At 37.1% G+C, this 26,993-nt stretch overlaps 1 protein-coding gene across 2 annotated transcripts in view; it reads right to left on the minus strand.

Moving 5' to 3' along the window:
• RANBP9 (RAN binding protein 9) overlaps positions 1-26,993 on the minus strand; it is an 88,548-nt gene that overhangs the window by 26,961 nt on the left and 34,594 nt on the right. For both annotated transcript variants that reach the window (XM_004753756.3, XM_045066997.1), the window contains exons 3-5: positions 12,160-12,212; positions 11,106-11,273; positions 6,563-6,585 (exon numbers count right to left, since the gene is read on the minus strand). In XM_004753756.3, the coding sequence (XP_004753813.3) occupies positions 6,563-6,585; positions 11,106-11,273; positions 12,160-12,212 (244 nt within the window). The remainder of the gene's footprint in view (positions 1-6,562; positions 6,586-11,105; positions 11,274-12,159; positions 12,213-26,993) is intronic.

Here is a 26,993-nt window from a genome sequence, read left to right on the forward strand (position 1 = left end):
CTCACCATTTCTAGCACAGTATTCTTTCCATTAAACTCCATTACAAAATTAAGACATACTTTAAAACAAAAGTATAGAAGGCCAAAGCTTCTTAATAAAGATAACACCGAATGTAAGGCAATCCTGTTTGTTAAGCAGAATTTATAATTCTGATATTCAGCATTGCCCAAAGATGCTTTAGAAATATTTTGTTTGCCTGGGGCGCCTGGGTGGCTCCGTCAGCTAAGTGTCTGCCTTCGGCTCTGATCTCTCAGGGTCCTGGGATGGAGCCCTCTGTTCGTACTCTGCTCAGCAGCAAGCCTCCTTCCTCCCTCTCTGTGCTCTCTCTCTCCCTAATAAATAAAATCTTTAAAAAAGATGTTTTGTTTGCTAATCTAAATTTTCCCAACAAATTCAAGAACATAATCATAACACTATAAAAGATAATCGACATTCAGGAACAGTGATAAAATTGTGCCATTAAAAAAGTGTAAAACGTTCCTGTGACAAAACATGCCATAAATGTCAAGACAAACGGGCTTTATAGCAAAAACCCTGTTGCACATATGAGAAAAGATCAACATTCTCAGTGCAAACAATATTTTCACAATTGGACAAAGATTAACAAGCCAACTCAAATTTTTTTTAAAGTGGTGATGGGTATACAGGCAATTTGCAGAAGAAATATAAAATGACAATGAAAATATGAAGAGACACTTAACCTCATTCAATTTCCTAAAATACAAATCAAAACAAGAAGAGTGGTTTTTTGCACATTAGATTAAGATTTAAAAGACTGAAAATACCCAATGTTGACTGAAGGTTGAGACAATAAGCCCTCTCAGCCACTATACACAGAAATGTAAACTGATAATATTTCAAGAAAGAAATTTGGCCAAGTCTATTAAAACTGACAAAACAATTTCATGTGTAAGAATGAAATCCAACAGAAAAACAATGTGCAAAGATATACCAACTGCAGCATTATTTTTATAGCAAAAAAGAATGTCCACTCACAGGTGGTATTACCCACCAAACTCACTGAAACTCAGACTCTAATAAGATATACCATCATTTTACGTTGAAGAAAACACACTGCCTACTAAATCTGACAGGCCAGAGGGCCTAAGATGCACCCCCATTTCATGTCAAAATAGGAACGATGTGCATCTCAGAAGTTGCGGTAGTGCATCATACAATAAGATACTATAAAAAATAAGAGTAAAAAATCTGTATACTGACAGAGAAAGATGTCCTATATATTACTAAATGAAGAAAGCAAGCTAGAGACTACATAAACTATGACTCTACCTTTTCTGTAAACATTTAAATAATAGACAGACTGGTTAATACAAGTTTAAAAACAGACCTGGAAAGATCTACACTCAAGTCAACAGAGCCATCTAAACAGGCTGGGATTATGAGAAACTTCTCTTTTGTACATTTCTGTATTTATAAACATTTATTAACAGTATTTCAATACTTAACACTATATATAACTTCTGGAATCAGGAAAACTCAATAAGAAACTGGGCATGGTAAAGCTAGCTGGGGTCAATGAAAAGTGTATTTTTATACTACTTACTCAACTTTAAACCTGAAGAACCAGAGAGAAAGGAATTACCTCCTAACTGGCTGGACCACACATTTAAAAAATAATGTAAAAGACTTTTTCACTTGCTAGACTATAGATTTCTAAAAACAGAACAAATAGGGGCGCCTGGGTGGCTCAGTCGGTTAAGTCGCTGCCTTCGGCTCAGGTCATGATCCCAGGACTGGGATGGAGTCCTGCATCAGGCTCCTTGCTTGGCAGGGAGCCTGCTTCTCTCTCCACCTCTGCCTGCCACTCTGCCCGCTTGTGCGCTTGCACTCTCTCTCTCTCTCTCTCTCTCACAAGTAAATAAATAAATAAAATCTTTAAAAAAAAAAAAAACCCAGAATAATCACCGAGATGTGCAATCATCACAATTTAATTTTACAACATTTCCATCATTCCAAAAAGTAACCACACACCTAGCAGTTCGCTCCTGCCCACCATTCCATAACCCACAACAACCACTTTCTGACAATACAGATCAGCCTATTCTGGACATTTCATATCAACGGAATTATAGAATATGTGGTCTTTTGTGACTGCCTTCTTTCATCTCAGCATAATGCTTTCAAGGTTCTTCTATGATATAGCATGAATCCAGGCTGTGGATTTATGTAAAATAATGTTTTCCAGGAAACTTTATAAATTAAAGAAGAAAAAAAATCACCCCTTCTTGTGTAGAATTACACAAAAATGAGAATAACTTAAGCCTCTATGAAGAGAATTTAAAAAGATCTCCTAATTTCTATTAACCTATGAAAAATACAGATCCTAAAAATATTCAAAAGCTAAAGATACACAAAATCATATCCTCAATAGTATAGTTTTGTTCTGTTTTGAAGATGTTTTCTAGTGAAAATGAAAGCAAATAATGTATCTATGGAAAGTAGATTTCAAATCTGCAGCAAGATCTGGAATGCAGCATCATTTTAGATGAGAGCAGCTTCTGTAACAAAAGGAATTGACCTAATCCCAAAATGAGTGAGTTTACAGAGGGACACTTCCCGAACTGGTGAAGAAAGATCATTTTGAAAAAGATACCAGGTTTTCAAAGGCGTGTAAACACTGTAGGTTCCATGATGAGTGCAACCATCTAGACCAACTTTTGTTCTGTAAATACCCTGCCAGGATGTAATGCTACGACCCGCTAGTGAGGCATCACAGGTACAGAACATACAGACACTTCTTTGGTGGGACACTTAAGGGAAAGACTAGCTTTTTTTTTTCCTTTTTTAAGTAGCAGAATGCTGTGCTGCATGTGGGAGTCCCAGAAGATCTGAGTCACAAAATAAAACAGAACCACTGTATAAAAAACAAAACAAAAGACAACCTTGCAACAACCACCGTAACCACTTTACCCACTGGTGCTACAAAGCGGAGTATCCTCACTGATTAATTATAGACAAGGCAAAAAACAGGACTAGTGACTCTCAAATGGGACAAAAATAATCAGAAGACAACACAAAAATAGTCAACATGTCTACAACCCACTTAGCCTTTTCCAAATTATCACCACTTGTACAAGTGAGGAACAGAAGCTCATCGAACAACTGCTTGCTCCAACAGGTTGGTTTTACTTGCTTAAGGCCACAAAAGGGGTAAAAAAACAAAACACCAAACACCCTCCCAGGTGAGCCCTTCTGCCAACTGCAAAGGGAACCGAATGTTGCCCGCCCTGCAGCCCCTGGAGAGATCTGAGCCACACACACCCCACCAGCACCTCCAACGGGCCACACCCGCAGCCCCCCGCTTCCTAAGCACGTGACTGCAGCCCCGTGCGTCCAGTAAGTGGTGTGAGGACTGCGTTATTTCTCCTCCCTTTATATTAACTCATCTGCTTGCTACTGGAATCATTCTCATCGGCAACTAAACATCCTGGTAAATAAAAAAATCTTCATTTGCCTCCACATCTGCGACCAGCCACCACATGCCACTTGCTTCTTCCCTATTCAGTTGAAATCCTCCACAAACCTGTCCCTACTTGGTGATTTCCCTCCTCCTATTCGCTAGTAAACTCTTTCCAATGAGGATTTCTCCATCACTCAGTCTGCTGAAACTCTGTGTCAAGGTCACCAGCATCCTCCTCTCTGCTAAATCCGTAATTAATTCTCAGTTCTTAGCCTACACGTGGTATCACAGGAACATCTCACACAGGTGATTTCACCTTGCTTCTAGAAAGGCTTTCTTCACTTGACTTTGAGGACACACCCCCTTCTAAGTCTTCCTCCGACCTCACCGTAGGCTCCTTCTCAATCTCCCTTTGCTGGTTCCTTCTCTTTTCCCAAACATGCATGCCCCTCTTCTCTGCCTACACACACTTCCCTGTGGATGTCACCTGGTCTCATACATTAAACAGAAATGCCAAGGATTCCCCAAATTCTGTCTCCAGCCCAGATCACTCTCTTGAATTATAGGCTTACACGGCCAACTGTATACTTGGGAACTCCATTTAACTTATCCAAAACCAGGGGCACCTGGGTGGCTCAGTGGGTTAAAGCCTCTGCCTTCGGCTCAGGTCATGGTCTCAGGGTCCTGGGATCGAGCCCCGCATCAGGTTCTCTGCTCAGCAGGGAGCCTGCCTCACCCTCCTCTCTTTGCCTATCTCTCTGCCTACTTATGATCTCTGTCAAATAAATACATAAAATCTTAAAAAAAAAAAACCAAAAAACACCTAAACTTATCCAAAACTGATCTCCAGATCCACCCCCAACCTTAAACCTGCTCTGCCTATATACAGCCCTCTCTGCATCAGTAAGTGGCATCACCATTCTTTCCATCCCCCAGGCCAAGAATCTCAAGGTCCTATTTTCTCTCGTATTTTTCACATCCAATTCATCAGAAAATCCTCTTGGCTCTCAGTTGGGGTATTTTCCAAACATACTTATTTTTATTTTTAAATTTAACTCTTTAATCTACCTGAAACTTACTTTGGCATAAATATAAGACAAAATCCTAAGATTACAAACTTTTTCAAAAAGATAAACACTGGTTCCCATACTGCTTATCAAATAATACTTCCTAGTGAGCATGTTGATTTTAGACTCCGAATTTTCCTTGGCTTAGCAAAATTGTTCTCTATTATAACTTCTATTTCTTCTGTTTTTTCTCCCCCTAGAATTTTCTTCAGGAACATTAGTAACTTATAGATAGGATGACTATCCTCTGCCTCTGATTCTCCTGTCACCCTTCTCAAAACATCTCAGAAACTGAAATGTGTTTATAAACAGTGGCACTTTACATCTGTACACAGGCAGCTGTTCCTGCATGCACAGGTGTGGCTCTCCGAAAATTCTGGAACTTCACTCATTTTTTTTCCTGGTGGAACAGCTGGATAACTGCTACCTCAGAGACATTTTAGTCAACAAGTTATGCACAGACCAACTAAGAAAGAAATACCAGAGTCCTGGTTGTTGTAGTGCCTTCTGGTAATACTAAAAATGGGCAGCATCAGAGCCTGCACAATGCAATTGGAAGCTTGGGAGAAAATGCGAGAGACATAACGGAGAGCTCTCAGGAAATTTTCTTGATGGCAGAGATGTCAGCATCAAGTAGAAAACCACAGACATCAACTCTAAAAAAGTGGTTTAAAAGACTGGATTCTAAATATGAAGTTTGGGGAATATCTTAGCCAATCTATATTCCTTAATTCATTATTTTCAGGTGTTTAACAAGTGATACTGATTAAAATCTATACATTAAAAAACCTGTATTTAAGGGTGCCTGGGTGGCTCAGTGGGTTAAGGGTCTGCCTTCAGCTCTGGTCATGATCTCAGAGTCCTGGGATTGAGCTCCGCATCTGGGCTCTCTGCTCGGCGGGGAGCCTGCCTCTCTGCCTACTTGTGACCTCTCTCTCTCTCTCTCTGTCAAATAAATAAATAATTTTTTTTTAAAAATCTATATTTAAATACCCTAAGAGATCATTCAGTGAATACAAAATAACAATTTTAAGTGATAACAAAGCATCCTATCCTAGTTTGTTAGGTCTTTCCCCATCAGTGTTACATATGATGTATGTTACGATGGGCAGTCTTCGCCTGGGTAAATAAGGTATCCACAGTCAAAGCCCTCAAATCTCTAACGATGTGAGTCACCATCACCTGCTGCCTGAATTTCTGCAAGAGCCTCTTCCCAGGTCTGCCTGCTTCTGCCCTAAATCCCTGTCCCAGTCTACTTTTCAAAAAGCTGTCAGCGACCCTTTAAAACTGAAGCTACGCCACGGGAATGGAGACTGCAGTGTCTGCATTTAGGGCGGAGTAAATGCCCAAGTACTGGCAGTGGCCCTCCAGGTGTCCATGAACTCGCTCACCCTGCCCCACCTCGATCCTGGACTCATCTAGCGCACTCTTGTCTTCGTCCCCTCTGTGGAGCCCTGACTTAGTCAGCTCCTCTACCTGCTTCTCTGCCTGGGCCATTCTTGCTCCATCTACCTATTCTGCTGACTCCCTCACTCTGTTCCGGGCCTCTGCTCCAGTGCCCCCTTGCACACCTTGGCAAAGGCGAGTGAACCGTATAGTCCACGTTCTGTCTTTGGTACTCCCCCACTCTCTTGCTCTTTCTTTAAAAGGTACCTACCACGCTTTACAATGTCATAGTTTATTTGTCCTTAACGTCCTGTTTACTCCTAGTCCCCAGACTGAATACGTCAAGAGGAAGGAGCCCTTCACCTGGTCTGGAGCACGGTCACAGCATCCGTGGCACAGTCACTTGCTGAACTGTTCAGCGATACCAAAGAAACACATTTCAACTGAACGCAGTGACAGTGACAGTACAAGATGTATTTTAAGTAACAATTCTGATTTATTTGTTTAGTTACACAGTTCCCTTGTGCCAGGGCACCTGGCGCCCGGGGAAAGGATCTCTGGTCTATGCATCGCATATAAACTTGATAAATATCAGTGAGACAGAATTCCAAACACGTTTAATACCAGTTTCTTTACGCTTCTTTTAATTAAAAATACAAAACAGCTTTTAAAAGAAAGTATGTCTTACCGGTAGGTCGGTGAAAGCAATACCTAAAACACAAACAAAACAAAAACCAAAAAAGTGGCATTAGACACGGTTTTTCAAAGGCAGACGATAGTGACAAGCTGAATTTAAACTGAAAACAAGGGAAGGAATGGCAAAGGAAGGAAAGGAAAAAACTCAAAACCTAGAATTAAATAGTGAGACCAGTGTTTTTCCCAGTAACACCAACAGAGGTCTGAGAGAGAACGTTCTATCTCCCTTCAAGATCAACATCCTTGCTAGTCACACCGCAGTGTTCTTTCTGGAGTACTGCGCCTGCCTCCAGGACTCTGGTTTCAGACAGATCTTCTAAGCTATGTCAAGAACCTTATAAGAAAACCGGTTGCAAAACAGTCACATTGGATTTTTGACCGAAACCCACGCTGCTTTATTGAGCCTTACCACTCAGTCTTCCTCACCTACATTCAGCTTTTAAGTAATTCTGCGGGAAAGGGAATTCTTGTTACCAAGGGAAAAAAACTGAACGATGCAAAATACAGTACTTTTGTTTCTTAAAAAGAAGTTTTTCCGCATGAAAGTACATTCTTAAATAACTTGACTATTCTGTGAAAAGACTCAATTCCTCATTCAAGGGATCAAGGGTAATACAGCTGAGAATTTCTCATGGATGTCCTCGGACAGTAATTTCACCACAGTCATGTTCAGATACAAGTCAGAGGAGTGAGTCTACTGGCATCCCAAACTGATGATTTAATAATCTCTCTTCTAATATTTAAATACATTACTTCACTGAAAATAAAATAATAAATACACCAAGTATTTCTGTAGGATCTCATTCATATGCTTAAAAAGACTGAGCTCTAGAAAAACAGGAGATAGTCACTTACTCTCAATTCTTCCAGTCTAAACACACATTAAACCTAAAAAAAAACCTTGGGGCGCCTGGGTGGCTCAGTGGGTTAAGCCGCTGCCTTCGGCTCGGGTCATGATCTCAGGGTCCTGGGATCGAGTCCCGCATCGGGCTCTCTGCTCAGCGGGGAGCCTGCTTCCCTCTCTCTCTCTCTCTCTCTCTCTCTGCCTGCCTCTCTGCCTGCTTGTGATCTCTGTCAAATAAATAAATTAAATAAAATAAAAACCTAAAAAAACCCCACATCAACACCACTACCTTTCCTATGTGGACCACCATCTAAAAACTGAGGGCATTTCCACTGAATTATCTTTTAAGGCCTCTTCCCACGTGAAATTTTATGGCTCTGTTATTGTGCTGTACACCATCAGAAAACACAACTATTTGACTCTATTAAAGTAACAAAACTGGGGCGCCTGGGTGGCTCAGTGGGTTAAAACCTCTGCCTTCAGCTCAGGTCATGATCCCGGGGTCCTGGGATCGAGCCCCGCATCGGGCTCTCTGCTCGGCGGGGAGCCTGCCTCCCCCTCTCTCTCTGCCTGCCTCTCTACCTATTTGTGATCTCTGTCTGTCAAATAAATAAATAAATAAATAAACCTTTAAAAATATTTAAAAAAAAATAAAGTAACAAAATTAAAAGACAAACTGACTAAGCCTCTCTACTGTATGGTTTTTAATAAATGTGTAAAAACAGGGGTTTGTAGTCAAGTCCCACCTTTATGACTTTTAAAAACTAGTAAATTCATGTTGGCTTGTCAAAAGGAAAGCAAAACTCGTGGTCACCTAAGCTTCCCATAAACAGACTACTTTTAGCTTCATTAATAAATAGAAAGCAAAGTGATCATAGGCCAAATATGAAAATTTATTCTAAAATTCTCAGAAAACTAAAAAGGATACAGGAAACAACATAGAGTATTTTAATAAAATATTACCAACTGTATCTTAGTATCTTAATCATAATTTAGCAGCCTAAGAAGTTATTTTCCTCAAAGATATCTCCTATAGCAAAGATGGTCTACTTTCACAGTTTTAGCCCAAATTCCTTTTTGTTAATAATTACTGAATAATTACTGAAATCCTCAGTCTTTACCATAAACTCTAATGAAAAACCCAACTCAATTCCAGAGATTAACATTTTTGAAATGGCTACCACAACCTGTACACATTCAGACCACAAAAAGATACTACTTTAGTAAGTCAGATTTAAATTTTACCTGGAAGACAATTTTTTATATTTATAATTTTCTGATATGTCAAAAGGCTTTTCAAAAAGTGATCTTCAATTGATGATTTTCAATAAAACAAAGTAAAAAAACTTCCAATTAAATTAACCTAGATACTGAACTGTCTCTCCTTTAACTATTTTCTCAAATAAAAACCTTTCCAGTTCTATTTCTATGATCAGTAAATATATATTTTTAACACCTTCATGAAAAAGAAACTAAAGATGTATCAGGTTTTGGGTAGAAATGACCCACTCTGGGAAGTACAAAAGTATGTAAATAATATTTTTATCTTCTAGATGCTAGAAACTGGACCAGAGGGAAGCATACTTCCATGAAGACCCAGAGAGTAAATCTTTCACTCTCCAGGCTCTACGGTCTCCGTCACAAGCACTCAGTCCTGCCACTGGACAGAAAAGCACTGTATACATCGCACAAAGGAATGGGGGGGCGGCTCTGTTCCCAAGAAACTTGACTTAAAGCACAGACAGGAGACCAATCTGGATCATGAGCTGTGGCGGGCTGACCTCTGTTCTAAAGGAGTGACTTTTTACCACTGCATCCCCAGCATCTAGCCCAGACTGGCTAACAACACGGAATGAGTACTCACTATGTGCCAGGCAGTCACCTAAGAACTTTGCATGCATCATTTCAGTCTACTTTACCAACCAAAGAAAGGCAGGTATTACAGTGGTCCTACTTACAAACTGAGGCACAGAAATATTAATCTGCATAAGGTCACATGGCCTAAGCCAGGAGACAAAACCCAGGCAACTAAAGAACCCATATTAACGGCTCTTAATAAACATGAAATTTATAAATGAATACTGACAAATGTCTCAAAAACTTACTTAAAATTAGAACGTGATTTTATCATGAAGTACCCTTTTCTTAAGAAGTATCTCACATTTTAAATAGATTTCTTATTCAAGAGAAAATCTCAATATTAATGTTTGTGAAAAATCTAACAATCAAATAAAATCACATCACCTATGATCTTTCTATTTCCCAAAACAAAATTCCTTCTCTGGAATAAAGTTTTAAAAAACAGTAAAAAGACTAATTTTTGGTTTAAAAATATGCCTTCTTTTGCATTTTGGATCAAAGGTCATACCTAAAAGCAGATTTCTGCAGTTTAATTTAAGATCAAATACCTTAAGCAAGCAAGGCAACTAAGACCACCTTGGGTTAAATGCTGTGAAGAGTCAGAGCCAGGACAGTAACACGGAATCAACTAGAGGATACATCATCTGGAAAGGGGCCAGCCATAGCAATCAAATCACAAATCCACACATCTCCTGGTGTCCCGAAGCAACACTCCTGTGTGGACTTGGGACAACCTTTCTGTTGATAAGACAGGACTTCAAAATCAGTATTAATATTCAGAACGAAAAGACTTAAGCTGCATATAAAAGTGAAGACACTAATTTTATGTCAGGAATATGACAGCTATTACCAATGCAGCCAGAAATCCAGAATTTTCTACTATGAAATGAAAGACACAACAGTTTTTGTGTTATATTAAAGAACATCTATTATATGCCTAAGGACACTATTTGCAGTCTAATTTTTAAATACAATTTATGAGCACAATGAAATTTCTGCCTTCCGAGGCTAGTTTTTGCTTCCTTTTGCTTTACTTCATCAGAAGTAGTTTGCTTTGAATCAAGCACTTCTCTAGTAATGTGAAACCATTTTACTTTTAAAGCATCAGTCTTGCTATCCTTCATAGTTTCTGTATAAAAACAAAAACAAAAAAACTTCTAAGGGAATATAACCACCACACACAGTTCACAGTTCTCAATTTGAAACACTATGGGTGCATACACAACCAAAAAGCCTGATTTTCTACTAGTCTTGGGATGGCTATGCCTCTTTATGTTTTCATTAATTTATTTTTTTATTTACCATCTGTCTTTTATCCTTGGAAGTTTTGCTGTTATGGTTTTAATTCTGCTCCTTTCTGCAGAACTTGTAGTCATCACCCTTTAGTCATCACTAAAGGGCAGGCCTGCCCTTTAGTGGGTCAAATGCCTTTCCTTTGGTTGATAGTATCAAGACTTTCCTTCATGATTACCCCATACTACACTAAAAACTGACAGCCTTTTCTTCTTAGTACCTGTTACTTAGAGAATTCAGTCATACTATGAAGTGATTAGTGTCTTACTCAAAGCAGAAAAGACTTAGCATTTCTATTACCAGAATAAATATGGGAACTAAGGAATATTTTCATAGTTACTCCCATATATGTGATACAACGTGGCGTTCAGAGAATGTAAATTTTTACCATTTCCTCAACTTCCACCTGGAAAGAACAAAGAAATAACATCCAGAGGCATGTACTTACAATCGAGGACTACACAAGTGTGACTACTATGCTATAAGTACAATAATCACAGTATTTGATTACTTTACATGCAATACATTATCTTAGTACCTAAACTATGTCCATTCTTGGTGTAGAAGCAGGTATTGTTGATAAGGTTAACACAACAGCCAATGACATCACCAGTCGTAAAAGTTGGTCCATAAGGTTGTCCCGTTCCAGAAGAACAAAATGAATGTCCATCATCCCCATGATAACCATATGAATGTTTATCCCAGCCTAAAGAGAAAGTTCCAGTATATTTACAATGAAAAGTAACGTTCCTCTGTACTAGAGCTATTCACTAAGATTATGAAAAGAAAAGCAAGAATAGTACAATAGATGATAGCACAAAAGTAAAACTCTCAAATGTACATTTAAATTCCCAATAATTACACCACATGATTTCTACATTAAAATACTGTTTGCAACACTAAGGAAAATAAATCTGCCACACAGAAGACTAAAACATGTATTAAACAAGACTCTTACCATTAAAAAAAAAAAAAAAAAAGGCAAGACACATTTTCCATGCATATTTCCTTTGCTAATAAACCAAAGGAATTTTGCTTTCATTTACACACACACAGAGTTTAATATAAAATAGAAGATTTTTCTATTTTCAAAGTTTCCTCCCAAATTAATTTTTAACATTAGTAAGAATAACAGAAAATATAATCCAAGAATCACTTTCATCTGATTGATGGCTTTGGGAAACAGTTCTGCCATCTCAGCTGACACCTTCCTTAGCTCACTTGGACTATGAGCCTCCATTTCCAGAATATTGAACAAATGAAAACAAGTTAAAAGCCAGGAATGTACTGGAGAGCAAAGAGAATTAATCACATTAAAATATTTAAAGTCATTGATATGACTATGTAATAGAAGTTAAAATACCAAAACAAGCAAAAACATAAAACAAAAAAAATGCATGATAGATACAAGTTTTGCTAAATAGCATAAAATTTAAATTTTTAAATACCACCTGACTTCCCCTTCAAACTCATAACATAGAGGAGATTAAAAACACAGAAAATCAATGTACTTAACTATTTCAATTATTACTTCAAATATTTAGACAGAAAGATATAGCCATAAGACAGTATCATAATTCAATTACAAGTACCTGGTAGTCTATTCATGTTCACACCTTGAGCAGAAAGACCAATTCCCATGTAACTGTTAAAAAAAAGAAGGGGGTGGGCAGAGAGAGGAACAAAAGCAGGTTATTACCCAAGTTGAAACTCAAAAGGCAGCTACAAAAAAATTTTACAATTCCTTAAACAGCAAAAAAGGCAATATTAAGCAACAATAAAACTCAGATTCACAGTAAATTCCTATAATACTCATTCTTAAATACACCCAAAGTACTAGTAATAATTATATACTCTACTAACAACTATAAAAGCCTTTCAACGTATCCACACTTAAGTATTCAGGATTAAAATTTCTAATAAAAAGCGTAGAGGGACTTGTGGAAGAAAAAAGAAACAATATTTAGGAAACTATTATACTTCCAAAAAGACACAGTAATAATCAAGACCACAAAAAAAGGGACACGGATACATATTTGTAAAAAATGTCAAATTCACATAAAAAACATGTGAGATATTTAATAAAATTACATTTAAAAGTATGTAATGTAGGGGCGCCTGGGTGGCTCAGTGGGTTAAAGCCTCTGCCTTCAGCTCAGGTCATGATCCCTGGGTTCTGGGATCAAGTCCCACGTTGGGCTCTCTGCTCAGCGGGGAGCCTGCTTCCTCCTCTCTCTCTGCCTGCCTCTCTGCCTACTTGTGATCTCTGTCTGTCAAATAAATAAATAAAATCTTTAAAAAAGAAAAAAAAAGTTTGTACTGTATAGTATCCACGTACCGGTTTTCTTAGAATTTGGCAAAATGACAAAATCAAATTAAAGATAAGATTCTTTGTTTTAATTTATCAAACTAAAAGAACAAAATTATCTCCAAAAAAAGAAATATAAAAGGAAAAGTTATTGAACTATGTGATTCATTTTAGAAGCTTATAAAATATAAATAAAACCTGATAAAGATAGCTGAAAAGTGGGAAGAGTATAAAACAATACACTTGTAAGTACTGATGCAAAAAGAAAAAGAAAAGCCACCGACTAAATAAAATAAGGTGAATCCAGTTTGTGAAAAGGCTAACTATGATTGCATCAAGACTTAAAATGGCACTTGATAAATTTTGCTACCGTTATTTATTTATTTATTTTTAAAGATTTTACTTATTTGAGACACACACAGAGCGTGAGCATGAGCAGGGGGAGAAGCAGGGATAGAAGAGCAGAGGGAGAGGGAGAAGCAGACTCCCCCCGAGCAAGGACCTTGACATGGGCCTAGAGCCTGGAACTCCAGGATCATGACCTAAGCTGAAGGCAGCCGCTAAACAGACTGAGCCACCCAGGCGCCCTTCAGCTACCATTTTTAACAAAAACTCAACCAAAATAAAAGCAAACTAAAATACGACACACTTTTACCAAATCTAATACAGCAAGTATTCAACAGTAAACACTGAAGCCATCTCCATTAAAATCAGGACATGGAATTGTCTACTACAACTGTTAAATAGTATTTTGAAGGTTTCTGATAATTTAATAATATAATGAAAACAAATAACCAGTATTAATATTAAAAGATATAAAATCATCTTTATTTTTAGTTGCCATGATTATATACATAAAAAACCACAGAAACTACTAAAAGCTTAGAAGATAAACTCTCACGTGGGCACACTGTAGAATATCGATAACACATAATCCTAAAGGCTTACGAAGAGAAAAGGCAAATTATCTCCCCCAAAAAAGGACCATTTATGACAATAAACAATGGCACAAAAGCACTAAGGATAAAGAACTGCCAGCTTAGAACTGAATCCTCAGATAAAGTATCACTGAAAATGAGGGCAAAATAAGGTATTTTAAGACACTAAAAAGCTAACGGCTTACTTTCCGCAGAACCTCACAAAAGAACTATTTGGGGATATGCTTTAGTAGAAAGATAAGTGAAAAAAATGAGAAGAAATACATGGGTCAAAGAAACAATAATCCGCACATAAAGCATGAAATACATACTTAAAAAGAGCCAAATTCTCTAAAAATACTATTGCTTTTAAAATCGGTAACCCATATATAATATGCTAGAATACAATTAATGGTACTTTACATAAAAAGACACAGGAAAATATCACCCCCATTCAAGAGAACAGAAACAAAAGAGAATGCCTCTGAGATGATGAAGTGTTTGAAATTAAAATATAAAGAATTTTGAAGCAGCTGTTGTTACAATGCTCAAGGACGTAAAGACAAATGTGCTTGTACTGAATGAAATGATAGCAATTTCAACAAAGAAAAAGAATTTTAAAAAAACCAAAATTCTAGAGCTGAAAAATATCTGAAATAAGCATTTACTTATGTACTTAATGGCACACTGGAAATGGCAGAATGAGTAAGTAATGATGAAATCAGAGCAGATTCTGAAGAACAGAGAGAAAAAATATTAAGGCTAAAAAAGAGAGCCGGCTGAGGCAGCATCAAAAGGTCTATCAAGGGGCGCCTGGGTGGCTCAGTGGGTTAAAGCCTCTGCCTTTGGCTCAGGTCATGATCCTGGAGTCCTGGGATCGAGCCCCGCATCAGGCTCTCTGCTCAGCAGGGAGCCTGCTTCCTCCTCTCTCTTCTGCCTACTTGTGATCTCTGTCAAATAAATAAATAAAATCTTAACAAAAAAAAAAAGGGTCTATCAAACATGTAACCACAGTCCCACAAGGAGAAAAAGAGAGTGGGTCAAAAATTCAGAGAACAATTTTCCAGATTTCGGAAAAGAAAAAGATCTCTAAATTTAAGAAGCATGCAAACCTCACACATTCAATACCAAGAAAAGCACACCTAGGCACAAATCACAGCCAAACTGCTGAAAACTTTAAAAAAATAATAAAACAAAACAAAAGAACACTGAAAACAGCCAGAAAAAAAAGACATTTTACTGTCATAGGAACACTGAGCTGAACACTTGTGCATTTCTCATAAGAATATAGAAAGCCCAGAAGACAGTGAAAATGAAATCTCTATTAAACCAAAGCTGGGGGAAGGGGAACTCATGCTTTATTATCATATTTAAGGTCCTTAAAATGACTACACTATACGAAATCATGCAGTAAAAACCACAGGGCTTATCAGAAAAAAATGGGGTTACAAGCACAGCATTCCTAAACTCCATCAGTAACACATTTAAAAAAAGGGAAGAACCCAACTTTAAAAACCCCCAATTCAATAAAAAACGATTTTACACACACTAAATTATTTAAGATACATAAACACCACAGTAAATATGACACTTTACACTGAAAAAGATCTGAAGTTTACTTGGGGAAGTAGGTGACACAGCACTGTAGCTTGTGGGTTATTGTGAAGTGGTGGAAGGAAAGTTACTCGACACGTAAATCTGTCCCAGCAGATGTGGACGGGTGTGGCTCGGAACACGCAGTGAACCAGCATAGTTGGTACATGTCTGAGGTGTTGCAGGGCATATAAAAACAAGCTCAAATTCAACAGCAGTGAGGGAGTGGCAAGACTTTAAAGCGCATGAACAAAAAATGTATTACTGTGGTACTCTGTGTTTAGCAAAGGAAACAGACATAAAAAATTTTCAGATCAATATATCAATACAGATATTTTCAAATTTTACATTTACTACCATTTTTAAAATTATGGTTGTACCAAATATCAAATAAAAGAGACTAAGAAGACTAGTTTAACTCCTACTATACACAGGTTTAAATCCACTAGAGCTTGTTAGTTTCCCATCTGTTCTCTCCATTCATCCTTTCCTATGTTCTTTGTATTTTTCTACATTTAATCCTTATTAACGTTTTGCTATACATTTTGGTAGTGTATTAATGAACACCATGTAAGTGTTAAAAAGTACACCTCTGACATATCTTTGGTTGAATTAGTATATTTATCACATGATGACAATGTAACACAAAGCTTTTTAAAGCCTGTTTACCTCTTCCCACATTTTGCTACTGTTGTCATGTTTTATTTCTTAAGATTTATTTGTTAGAGAAAGAGAGAACACAAGGAGGAGGATCTGCTTGCAGAGGGAAAATCAGACTCACTGCTGAGCAAGGAGCCCAACGCAGAACTCAATCCCAGGACCCTGGGACCATGACCCGAGCTGAAGGCAGACACTTAAGCTTAGACTGAGCCACGCAGACATCTCACGTTTTATTTCTTTACATGTTGCGCACTCCAGAGGAATGTCACCATTATCACTTTATATAGTTAACGCTATTTTACTCAGTTAGATACATAATAGACTTCTCATCAGAAACCATGGAAGCCAGCGGGCAGTGGGATGACATACTGTGACGCTGAAAGAAAAGCCTGTAAACCAAGAATTCTATATGGAGCAAATTTATACTTCAAAAATGGAGAAGCTAAGATGTTCCCAACTAAAAGTTTCTAACAAACCGGCATATTAAGAAATAATAAAGTGGAAAAGAAAGGAAACTAGGTAGTAAATCAAATCCACACAAAGCAAGAACATCAAGAGAGATAACTCACATAGATAAACATAAAAGAATATAAATGACTTGTTTCTAATTCTATCTAAAAAACAAAGTAGAAAAAAAATCAAAGTAGTAATTATAACATTTGGGTTTAAATTGTATACGTATATAATTTCATGACAATAATAGCAAAAAGAAGAAAGCAGAAAACAGATACACTATATTGCAAAATTTAACATACTAGGAGTGCCTGGGTGGCTCAGTGGGTTAAGCCTCTGCCTTCGGCTCAGGTCATGGTCTCAGGGTCCTGGGATCGAGCCCCGCATCAGGACCTCCGCTCAGTAGGGAGCCTGCTTCCCTTCCTCTCTCTCTCTGCCTGCCTCTCTGCCTACTTGTGATCTCTGTCTCTTAAATAAATAAATAAAATCTTTTAAAAAAATTAACATACTATTGGAATTAAGTTTGTATCAATCCAAATTATATTTTCCTATTAAGATACTATGAGTAATCCTCCAGAGCAACCACTAAGAAAATAATTCAAGGGGCACCTGGGTGGCTCCATCAGTTAAGTATCTGACTCTTGGTTGTGGCTCAAGGTCCTGATCTCAGGGTATTGGGATGGAGCCCTGCATTGGGCTCTACACTCAGCAGGGAGTCTGCTCAGGATATTTTCTCTTCCTCTGCCCCCTCCCTGTTAGCTCACTCTCTCTTAAATAAATAAATAAGTCTTTATTTATTTATTTAAAGATTTATTTATTTATTTATTTGACAGAGAGAGAGAGAGAGATCACAAGTAGGCAGAGAGGCAGGCAGAGAGAGAGAGAGGAGGAAGCAGGCTCCCTGCTGAGCAGAGAGCCCGATGCGGGACTCGATCCCAGGACCCTGAGATCATGACCTGAGCCGAAGGCAGCGGCTTAACCCACTGAGCCACCCAGGCGCCCAAATAAATCTTTATTTAAAAAAGAGAGCGAGAACTCAAGAACTATAGAGAAGAAACTACAGTGAAACTAAAAGGTACACTAGAAAACATCTAATTCACACAAAAGACAGGAACAAGAGCAGAGAAACAATAAGATATAACACATGTAATAATAAATACCAAAATGCAGACTCAAGTCCTATGTTATCAGTAATGATAATAAATGCAAATGGATAAAATTATCCAATCCAAAGGCAGAGATCCACTGAAGAGTCCTTTCCTTCCTGAAAAAAGATCCAGAGATATGTACTCTACAGGGAACACTTTAGGTCTGACACACAAGCGGAAGAAAGTAAAAAAGAAACTAAAATAGTAATCAAATGAGAGACTAGATAACTATACTAATACCAAACAAACATTAAGACAAAAGTTGTTACTGAAAACAAAAGAATATATATTATCATGATAAAAGGGTCAATACACCAAGACAGAGTAAAAATTACACACAAATACAAATCTAACAACAGAGTCCTATTTAAAGCAAAAACTCAAAGAATTAAAATACACAATTCACAATAGCTGACAACTTCAATAACTCACTTTGAATGATGGATGGAACAACCAAAAAGATCAACAAAGAAACACAAAACTGAACACAACTGTAAACCAACCAGAACTAACAGACATCTGTAGAACTCTCTGCCAACCACTGTGGAGACACGCTTCTCAAGAGCACACAAAACAATCTCCAAGATCTATTAGGCCATAAAACAGCCTCAATAAATTTAAAATAATTGAAATTATACACAGCATATTCTCCAACCACAAGGGAATTAAATCAGAAACTACAAACAAGAAAAATTTCAATGTACAAATATGTGGAAGCTAAACAACACTCTCCTAGAAAACAAATACAAAGAAATCACAAGGGAAATTAGAAAATACTTAGAAATGAATGAGAATGAAAACATAACACATCAAAACTTATGGGATGAGTCTAAAGTAGTATTTAGAAGGAAATTTATAGCTGTAATTGCCTATATTTAAAAAAGAAGTATCTCAGGGCACCCGGCTGGCTCAGTCAGTAAAGTATGTGATTCTTGATCTTGGGGTTGTTGAGTTCAAGCCCCATACGGAGTATAGAGATTACTTAAAAATACAACTTAGAAAAAAAAAAAAAGAAGCAGAGGTATCTCTAATAATCCAACTTTCTACTTTGAGAAACTAGACAATGAATTTTTTTTTTTAAAAACCACAAAACTCTAATAAAACCAGAGCAGCAATAGGAAGGAAATAATAAAGATCAGAGCAGAAATCAATGAAATAGAGACCAGAAAAGCAAAAGAATCAATGAATCCAAAACTCGGTTCTACTAAGAGGAAAAAAAGATTCAAATTAATCAAACAAAAAACATAAAAATGGTAATTACTACCAAAGTAAAAAAAAAAAAAAAGATTTTAAGGGAATAAAAAGAATTGTAAGAAAATCCCATGAACTATATAGCAACATATTATATAACCTACTTAAAATAGACAAATTCTTAAGTCATAAACTACCAAAAATGAATAGCAATCTTAAAACTTCCCATGAAGAAAAGCTATACTCATAAAAAGAATAAAAATAAAAAATATTTTTATATTATATAAAAAGCAAATGCATCCACATTGTAAAGATAGGAGAAAATATCCTCTATTCACATACAACACAATTTTGTATATAAAAAATCCTAAGGAAGCCCTACTAAAAAACTAATATACAAGTTCAGCAAGACTGCAGGATACCAAGTTCAATATATGCAAAAATCAGATGGCTTCATTCTTGAATTCTACCAAACACAAAGAGAAATTATCACCAATCTTTAGACTCTTTCCCACAAATTAGGAACACTTTCTAACTAATTCTACACACAGCCAGTGTTACCCTGCTGTCAAAATCAGACAAACACACCACAAGAAAAAAATAGAAACGATCCTTTATGAATATATGTGCTCAAATCTTCAACTAGCAAACCAAATCTGGCAACACACAAAAAGGATTACACATCATGACCAAGGGGAAATTTATCCTAGAAATACAGTTGACTTAGAAACATACTCAATGTAAACCACCACACTGAGAATGAAAAATAAAAGCAACATGATCATTCACAAAGAAACAGAATCAAGACAAAATCCATCATCCCTTCTTTATAAAAACACTCAACAAATTAGGAATAAAAGGGAACCTCCAAAGCTGGTAAAATACATCTATTTAAAAAAACCCATAGCTAACATCATCATACTTAATGGTAAAAGATTAAATACTTCCCCCTTAAACAAGAAAAGAGGACTTCTACCATTTCTATTCAAAAGAGGACTGGAGGTTCTAGCTTGGGCAATAAGGCAAGAAAAAGCAAACGCATCCATATTGTAAAGATAAGAGTAAACATCCTCTATTCACATATGACACAACTTTGTATATAAAAAATCCTAAAGAAGCCCTACCAAAAAACTAATATACAAGTTCAGCAAGATTGCAGGATACCAAGTTCAATATGCAAAAATCAGTTTTGGGGCTCCTGGGTGGCTCGGTTGGGTGTCTGACTCTTGATTTCAGCTCAGGTCATGGCCTCAGGATAGTGTGATCAAGCCCTACTTGGCCTCCACTCTCAGCAAGGACTCTGCTTGGGCTTCTCCCTTTCCCTCTCCCCCATGCTCATGTATGCAGTCTAAATAAATTTTTAAAATCTTTAAAAAATCAGTTTTATTTCTACTCTTTAGCAACAACTGGAAAATGAATTTAAGAAAACAATTCCATTTACAACAGAATTAAGAATAATAAAATATCTAGAAATAAACAACAAAAAAGTGCAAGACTTGAACACTAAAACCTACAAAACACTGTTGAAAGAAATTAAAGAACGCCTAAATAAATGGAAAGATAACCATGTTCATGGACGGGAAGAATACTGTTAATGTGGTTAAAATTACTCTAGAGATACAAGGCAATTCCTACCAAAATTCTAGCTTGCTTTCTTGCAGAAATTAACAAACTGATTTGGAAATTCATATGGAAAAGCAGGGGGCCCAGGAAAAAGAAAAAACTTGGTGGACTCACACTTCACAATGTTAAAACTCACTAAAATGAAAATAATTAAGAGAGTATATTATTACTGGCTTTAGCACAAACATATATATTAATGCAACAGAATTAAGAGTTTAGAAATTAACCCTAAGGTTTATGGTCAATTGATTTGGACAAGAGAAACAAGACTTTTTTTTTTTTTTAAAGATTTTATTTATTTGACAGAGATCACAAGTAGGCAGAGAGGCAGGCAGAGAGAGAGAGAGGAAGAAGCAGGCTCCCTGCTGAGTAGAGAGCCCGATGCGGGGCTCGATCCCAGGACCCTGGGATCATGACCTGAGCTGAAGGCAGAGGCTTTAACCCACTGAGCTACCCAGGTGCCCCGAGAAACAAGACAATTTAATGGAAGAAAAGTCTCTTCAACTGACGCTGGGACCAGATATATCTATGCAAAAGAATGAAAGCAAAACAATGCCTCAACACCATATATAAAAATTAACTCAAAATGGTTTAGAAAACTAAGGGGAAGAGCTAAAAATATAAACTCTTAGAAACACCAGAGCAAATCTTCATAACCTCGGATTAGGCAATAGTTTCCTAGATATTACACCAAAAACATAAGTAACAACAACAAGATAAACCAAACTTCATAAAATTATAGAACTTTTGTGTGTTGAAGAATATGGTCGAAGAATGTGAAACAGGAGAAAATACATGCAAATCATATAGCTGTTAGGGATTTCTATCAGAATACATAAACAACTCTTAGAACTTCCGCAATTAAAGAAAATCCAACCAAAATCGGGCAAAGGACCTGAATAGACATTTCTCCAAAGAAAATATACAAATAGCCAATAAGTACATGAAATTAGTCATTAGGGAAATGCAAATCAAAACCACTAAGAGATCTCACTTCACACACCCTTAGATGCCTAGAATCAAGAATACATGTGCTGGCAAGAATGAGCATTTAGAATTTTCACAGTTGGTGACAATAAAAAACAGTGCAGTCACTTTGGAAAACTGTCTGGCAGTTCCTTGAAATGGTAATCACAGTTTCTCTATGACCTACCAATTCAACACCTGCCATCTATCCAGGAGAAACGAAAACATATCCACAGAAAGAAAGTTACACAAATGTTCGTAACATCATTCATAATAGCTAAAAATATATTTCTACCTACTGATGAGTGGATAAACGAAATGTGGTATATCCTTACAAGGGAGTATTATTTGGGAACAAAAAGGAATGGAATACTGATATATGCTACAGCAGGAATGAACTCTGAAAACACTGTTACAATAAATAAGCCACAGAGTGCCTGGGTGGCTCAGTCAGTTGAGCGTCTGGCTCTTGGTTTTGGCTCCAGTCCTGTCCTAATCTCTGATCTCAGGGTTGTGGAGTTGTTCTTAGGAGAGTTTGCTTCTCTCCCTCTCCCTGTCTATAGTCTTCCCTACCTCCTCCCTCTCTCTTTCTAACATAAATGGACAGATCTTTGGGGAAGGGGGGAAAAGCTGAAAACAAAACAAAGGATACCTGCCCTAAGGCTCTACCTACATAAAATGCCCAGTGTAGGCAAATCCACAGAAACAAAACAGGTAAGTGGTTGTCTTGGATTGGGAGAAGTGACTGCTAATGGGTATGGGATTTCTTTTTCAGGTGATAATATCAATTCTAAAATTAAACAGTGGTGAGGGTTGCATAAGTCTGTGAACATACTAAAAACTACCTAACTGTATGCTTTTAAGGATAAATGTTTATGATTTTAAATTATGTCTCGATAAAACTGTCATTAAAGCATAAACAAGAGGTCTTTTGTTTTCAGCTCCAGTACATAAAGAGCTTGGAATCTGTCTTCCCCACAAGAAAAAAGAAGCTGAACAAATAAAAAAGCTACAGAGTTTACCATGATCAGGAGGAGCCTCTGAAGAAAGTGTTACGAATACTTTATAAAAAGTAACGATGAATTCCTGAAGACAGAGTATAATCTAGCTTGAAGCTTTAAAATCCCAAAGGCCCAGTCTTAACCAAGACGGCCACATATTTATGGGTTTTCACCTTCAGTGGCTCCGCCAGATTATCATCCAGGAGGAAAAGATTTCTTCCAGTTTGGGGCATGGGAAGAGGAAAAGTAACCATTCTGAGATATGGCCAGAGCAATGTGTCCTTTCATTGGTTTGGTTTATTTTATTATTTATTTTTATTTTTATTTTTATTTTTATTTTTATTTTTTTTGAGAGAGATGGGAGCGGAGAGGGAGGAGCTGAGGGAGACAATCCCAAGCAGCTACATGCCCAGCCAGACCCAGGGCTCAATCTCACAACTCTAAGTTCCTCACCTGAGCTGGAATCAAGAATTGGAGACAACCCATGGAACCTCCGAGGCAAACCACAATGCGTCCCCCTTAACAAAGACCTACCTTCAAGGGAAACTACTTTTATCAGAACCTTTTTTGAATTAGTAAAAGAGCATCCAGACAACTCCAGTTCCCCTTCGCCTTCATGATTAAAGAGGGAGAGAAGATTAAAATTCTTCTAAATTCATAGTAAAGGAAGGGACTCTAATTCACTGTAACAACTGAAATTTAATTATATAATTACAGAACCCGGGGCGCCTGGGTGGCTCAGTCATTAAGCGTCTGCCTTCGGCTCGGGTGATGGTCCCAGGGTCCTGGGATCAAGCCCCGTATGGGTCTCCCTGCTCTGTGGGAAGCCTGCTTCTCCCTCACCCACTCCCTCTGCTTGTGTTCCCTCTCTTGCTGTCTGTCAAATAAATAAAATCTTTTTAAAAAAATTACAGAACACTTCCTTTCCCTGGTACCTTATCACCACATCAGCAAAGTTCTAGTATAATAGTATAAAAATAGTAAATTACAACTTAGAGAGGTGCAAGACACAGACTCTATTTAAGGAGTTTCTAGGGAAACCCCAAATAGTGGAAACAAAAACAAGGAAACCTGAGAAAAATGAAGCCTCTGACACCATCACACAATACACACACCAAACAAACATTAAACACAACTTGACTCCTAGCCAGATTCTTCACACTAAAGATCTATTTATGTAAGTTCCTATCACCCAATAAAGCACATAAAATTTTCAACAAAAAAATTACATTGAATGCTAAAAAGCAAGACAAATACATTCTGAAGAAACAAAGCAAGCATCACAAACTCAGATAAGATAGAGATTTTGGAATCATCAAACTAAGAATTTAAGGTTAACTGTTATTAATATACTAAGCTATGAAAAACAGTTAATTTTAACGCTGGAAGTTAAAAATACTACCACGAAAATGCTTTTGATGATTTCATCATTAGACTAAACACGAAGCAATCAGTGAGCCTGAAGATATGTTAATAAAAACCTCCCAGACTGAACTGCCAAGAGAAAAACAGGAAAGAAAAAAATCAGAAGAGAACACGTAAGAACTGCAGGACAACTATGAAAGGTATAACATACACATAATGGGCATACCAAAAGAAGAAGAAAGAAACTTGGGTATTTTAAGTAATCCTGGTTGAGAAATTTTTCCAACATTAGCAACAGGCGTGAAACCAAAATTTCAGAAAGCTCAGAGAACACTAAATGGATAAATTCCATAACATCAACACCTAGGCTTGTATTCAAATTTCAGAAAGTCAAAAAGAAATTCTTAAAATAAACTAAAGGACAAAATGAAACAAGAACTCACCTTTAAGGAAAAGGGTTAATTAAGAATCACATCAGACTTCCTCCCAGAAACCATGCAAACAAGATGACACTGGAGTGAACTATCTGAGTGTCGAAAGAAAAAACTAATCTAGAATTCAATAACCAGGGAAATTATCCTTCAAAAATTAAAGACTTTATCAGGCAAACAAAAACTGAAGAACTGCCAACAGACTTGCCTTGCAAGAAATACTGGAAGCTCTTTAGAGAGAAGGAAAAAGCATAGATAAGAAACTCAGATCTAGGGGTGCCTGGGTGGCTCAGAGGGTTAAAGCCTCTGCCTTCGGCTCAGGTCATGATCCCATGGGATCAAGCCCTGCGTCGTGCTCTCTGCTCAGCAGGGAGACTGCTTCTTCCCTCTCTCTCTGCCTGCCTCTCTGCCCACTTGTGATCTCTGTCAAATAAATGTCTTTAAAAAAAAAAAGAAAGAAAGAAAGAAAAGAAACTCAGATCTACATAATGAAAAAGACAAGGAATAAATGAAGATAAAATAAGATCTCTCATTCTTCTTATTCTGAACTGATCTTAACTGTTGAAAATAATAACAATAACAATGAATTAGGTATCTGCAGTTTATGGATAAGTGAAATGAGAGTAACAGTACATGAGAAGGAAGGGAAGAATCAATTATAATCTGTTACAAAGCACCTGCACTACCTGTGAAATGGTCAAGTGTCATTTGAAAATGGACTTGTATTCATTAAAAATGTCTACTGCAAACTCTAGGGCAACTTCCAATAAAATTTTAAAAAGAAGCATAATTGGTATCTTAAAACAGGAGAGAAGATACAATCATAAAAAATGTTCAATTAAAACCAGAGAAGAAAACAGATTTAAATTCATAATAATAAAGCAACAAGGAACAAAAGTGATGAACAGAAAGCAACTGCAAGTAATGCTGACATTAACCCAACTACAACAAGAGTCACTTTCAATGTGAAAGGTCTAATTTACCAATTAAAAGAAAACTGACAGACTGGATAAGAAAACAAAGCCCAAGTATATGTCACCTACAAGAAGCTCACGTGAAATATAAAGACACCGACAGATTAAAGGTAAAGGGTTGGAGAGAGGTATGCCATGCTAATTAATACTAATCAAAAGAAAGCAGAACTAGCTATTTTTTCAAAGCAAATTTAACAAGGAAAATTACCAGAATCAAAGAGAAGCATTTCATAATGATACAATTCTCTAAGAAGACATAATAACCCTAAATGTCTGTGCACCTTACAACAAAGTGTGAAAAGCTGTGAGGCAGAAACTGATGGAATTGCAAGGAAAAACAGCTAAACCCACTATTGTAACTGGAGACATCAACGAATTTGTATTATTAACTGGCAGGCACAGCAAGCAGAAAATAAGTAAGGACGCAGTCAAACTCAAGAGCACCATCAATCAACTGGGTTTCATTGACATTTATAGAACAGTTCAATTCTATTCTGTTTGAGTAACAGAATACACATTCTTCTCAAGCTCACAAAACCATTCACCCAGGCCACCTTCTGCTCCAGCAATCATCCCCCTAGGTATTTACCCAAATGAGCTGAAGCCTTATGTCCAGACAAAACTTGCACATGAATGTGTATGACAGCTTTGTCCAGACTGTTAAAAACTGGCAGTAACCAAGAAGTCCCTGGATAGGTGCATAGATAAAAACCATACTGCATCCATACAACAAACTGTTATGCACTGATACAAAGAGAAATCTATCAAGCCATGAAAAGACACGGAAGAATCTTAAATGCATATTGCTAAACGCAAAGAGGTCAGTTTGAAAAGGCTACATACTGTATGATTCCAATTATAACCCTCGAGAAAAGGTAAAATTATGGAGACAGAAAAAAGATCAGTAGTTGCCAGGAGTGTGGAGATGGGTGGACAGAAGGGGAAAGGATGAACAGACTGAACTAGAGGGGATTTTTAGGGCAGCAAAACTATTCTGTACTGCAGAACAGTATCCACACTGCAATCGTGGATACATGACATTATGCATGAGTGGCACCATACAGAGAGTAAACCCTGATGTGAGAACCTGGGTTAATAATAACATCAATACTGGTTTATTAATTTTAACAAATGTACATTAATGCAAGATGATAATAGGAGAAACTGGGCGAGTGCTAAAATTTTTCTGTAAATCTAAAATTGTCCTAAAAACCAAAGTCTACTATTTAGGGGAGAAAACACCATAAATAAATATAACAGGCAAATAAATCAAGAGAAATATTTCAACATACATAATAAAGAATTATCTTTAATATATAGTCTGCTTAAAAGCAGAGGGAAAAAAAGTTCACACAAAATCCTGTTTGCAAATACTTACGGCAGCTGCACTCATAATGGACATATCAACACAAAGTCCTTCAACTGGGGAAGGGATAAATAAACCACTGCACAGCCTGACCACGGGATACTAACTCGGTTGTAATAAAAAGCAACACACTATTGGTACAAGCATCAGTGTGGATTAGCATCAAATGTACTGTGCCAAAAGAAAGAAGTCAGTCAGTCTCAAAGATTACATATGATACAATTCCATTCACATGCCATTTCTTAAAAAGCAAACTAAAGGGAGGAGAACGGTTTGGTGGCTCTCAGGAGTCACCAGTGAAGAGAAGATTAATTAATGGTCATTCCCTTTTAGGGAAGTATGGGAAGTGAAGAAATTGTTTTATATCGGGCGCTTGGGTGGCTCAGTGGGTTAAGCCTCTGCCTTGGACTCAGGTCATGGTCTTGGGGTC

Source organism: Mustela putorius, unplaced genomic scaffold (assembly GCF_011764305.1).
Source record: "Mustela putorius furo isolate JIRA1106 unplaced genomic scaffold, ASM1176430v1.1 tig00003870_pilon_pilon_pilon, whole genome shotgun sequence".
In the NCBI taxonomy this organism is placed as follows: Eukaryota; Metazoa; Chordata; class Mammalia; order Carnivora; family Mustelidae; genus Mustela; species Mustela putorius.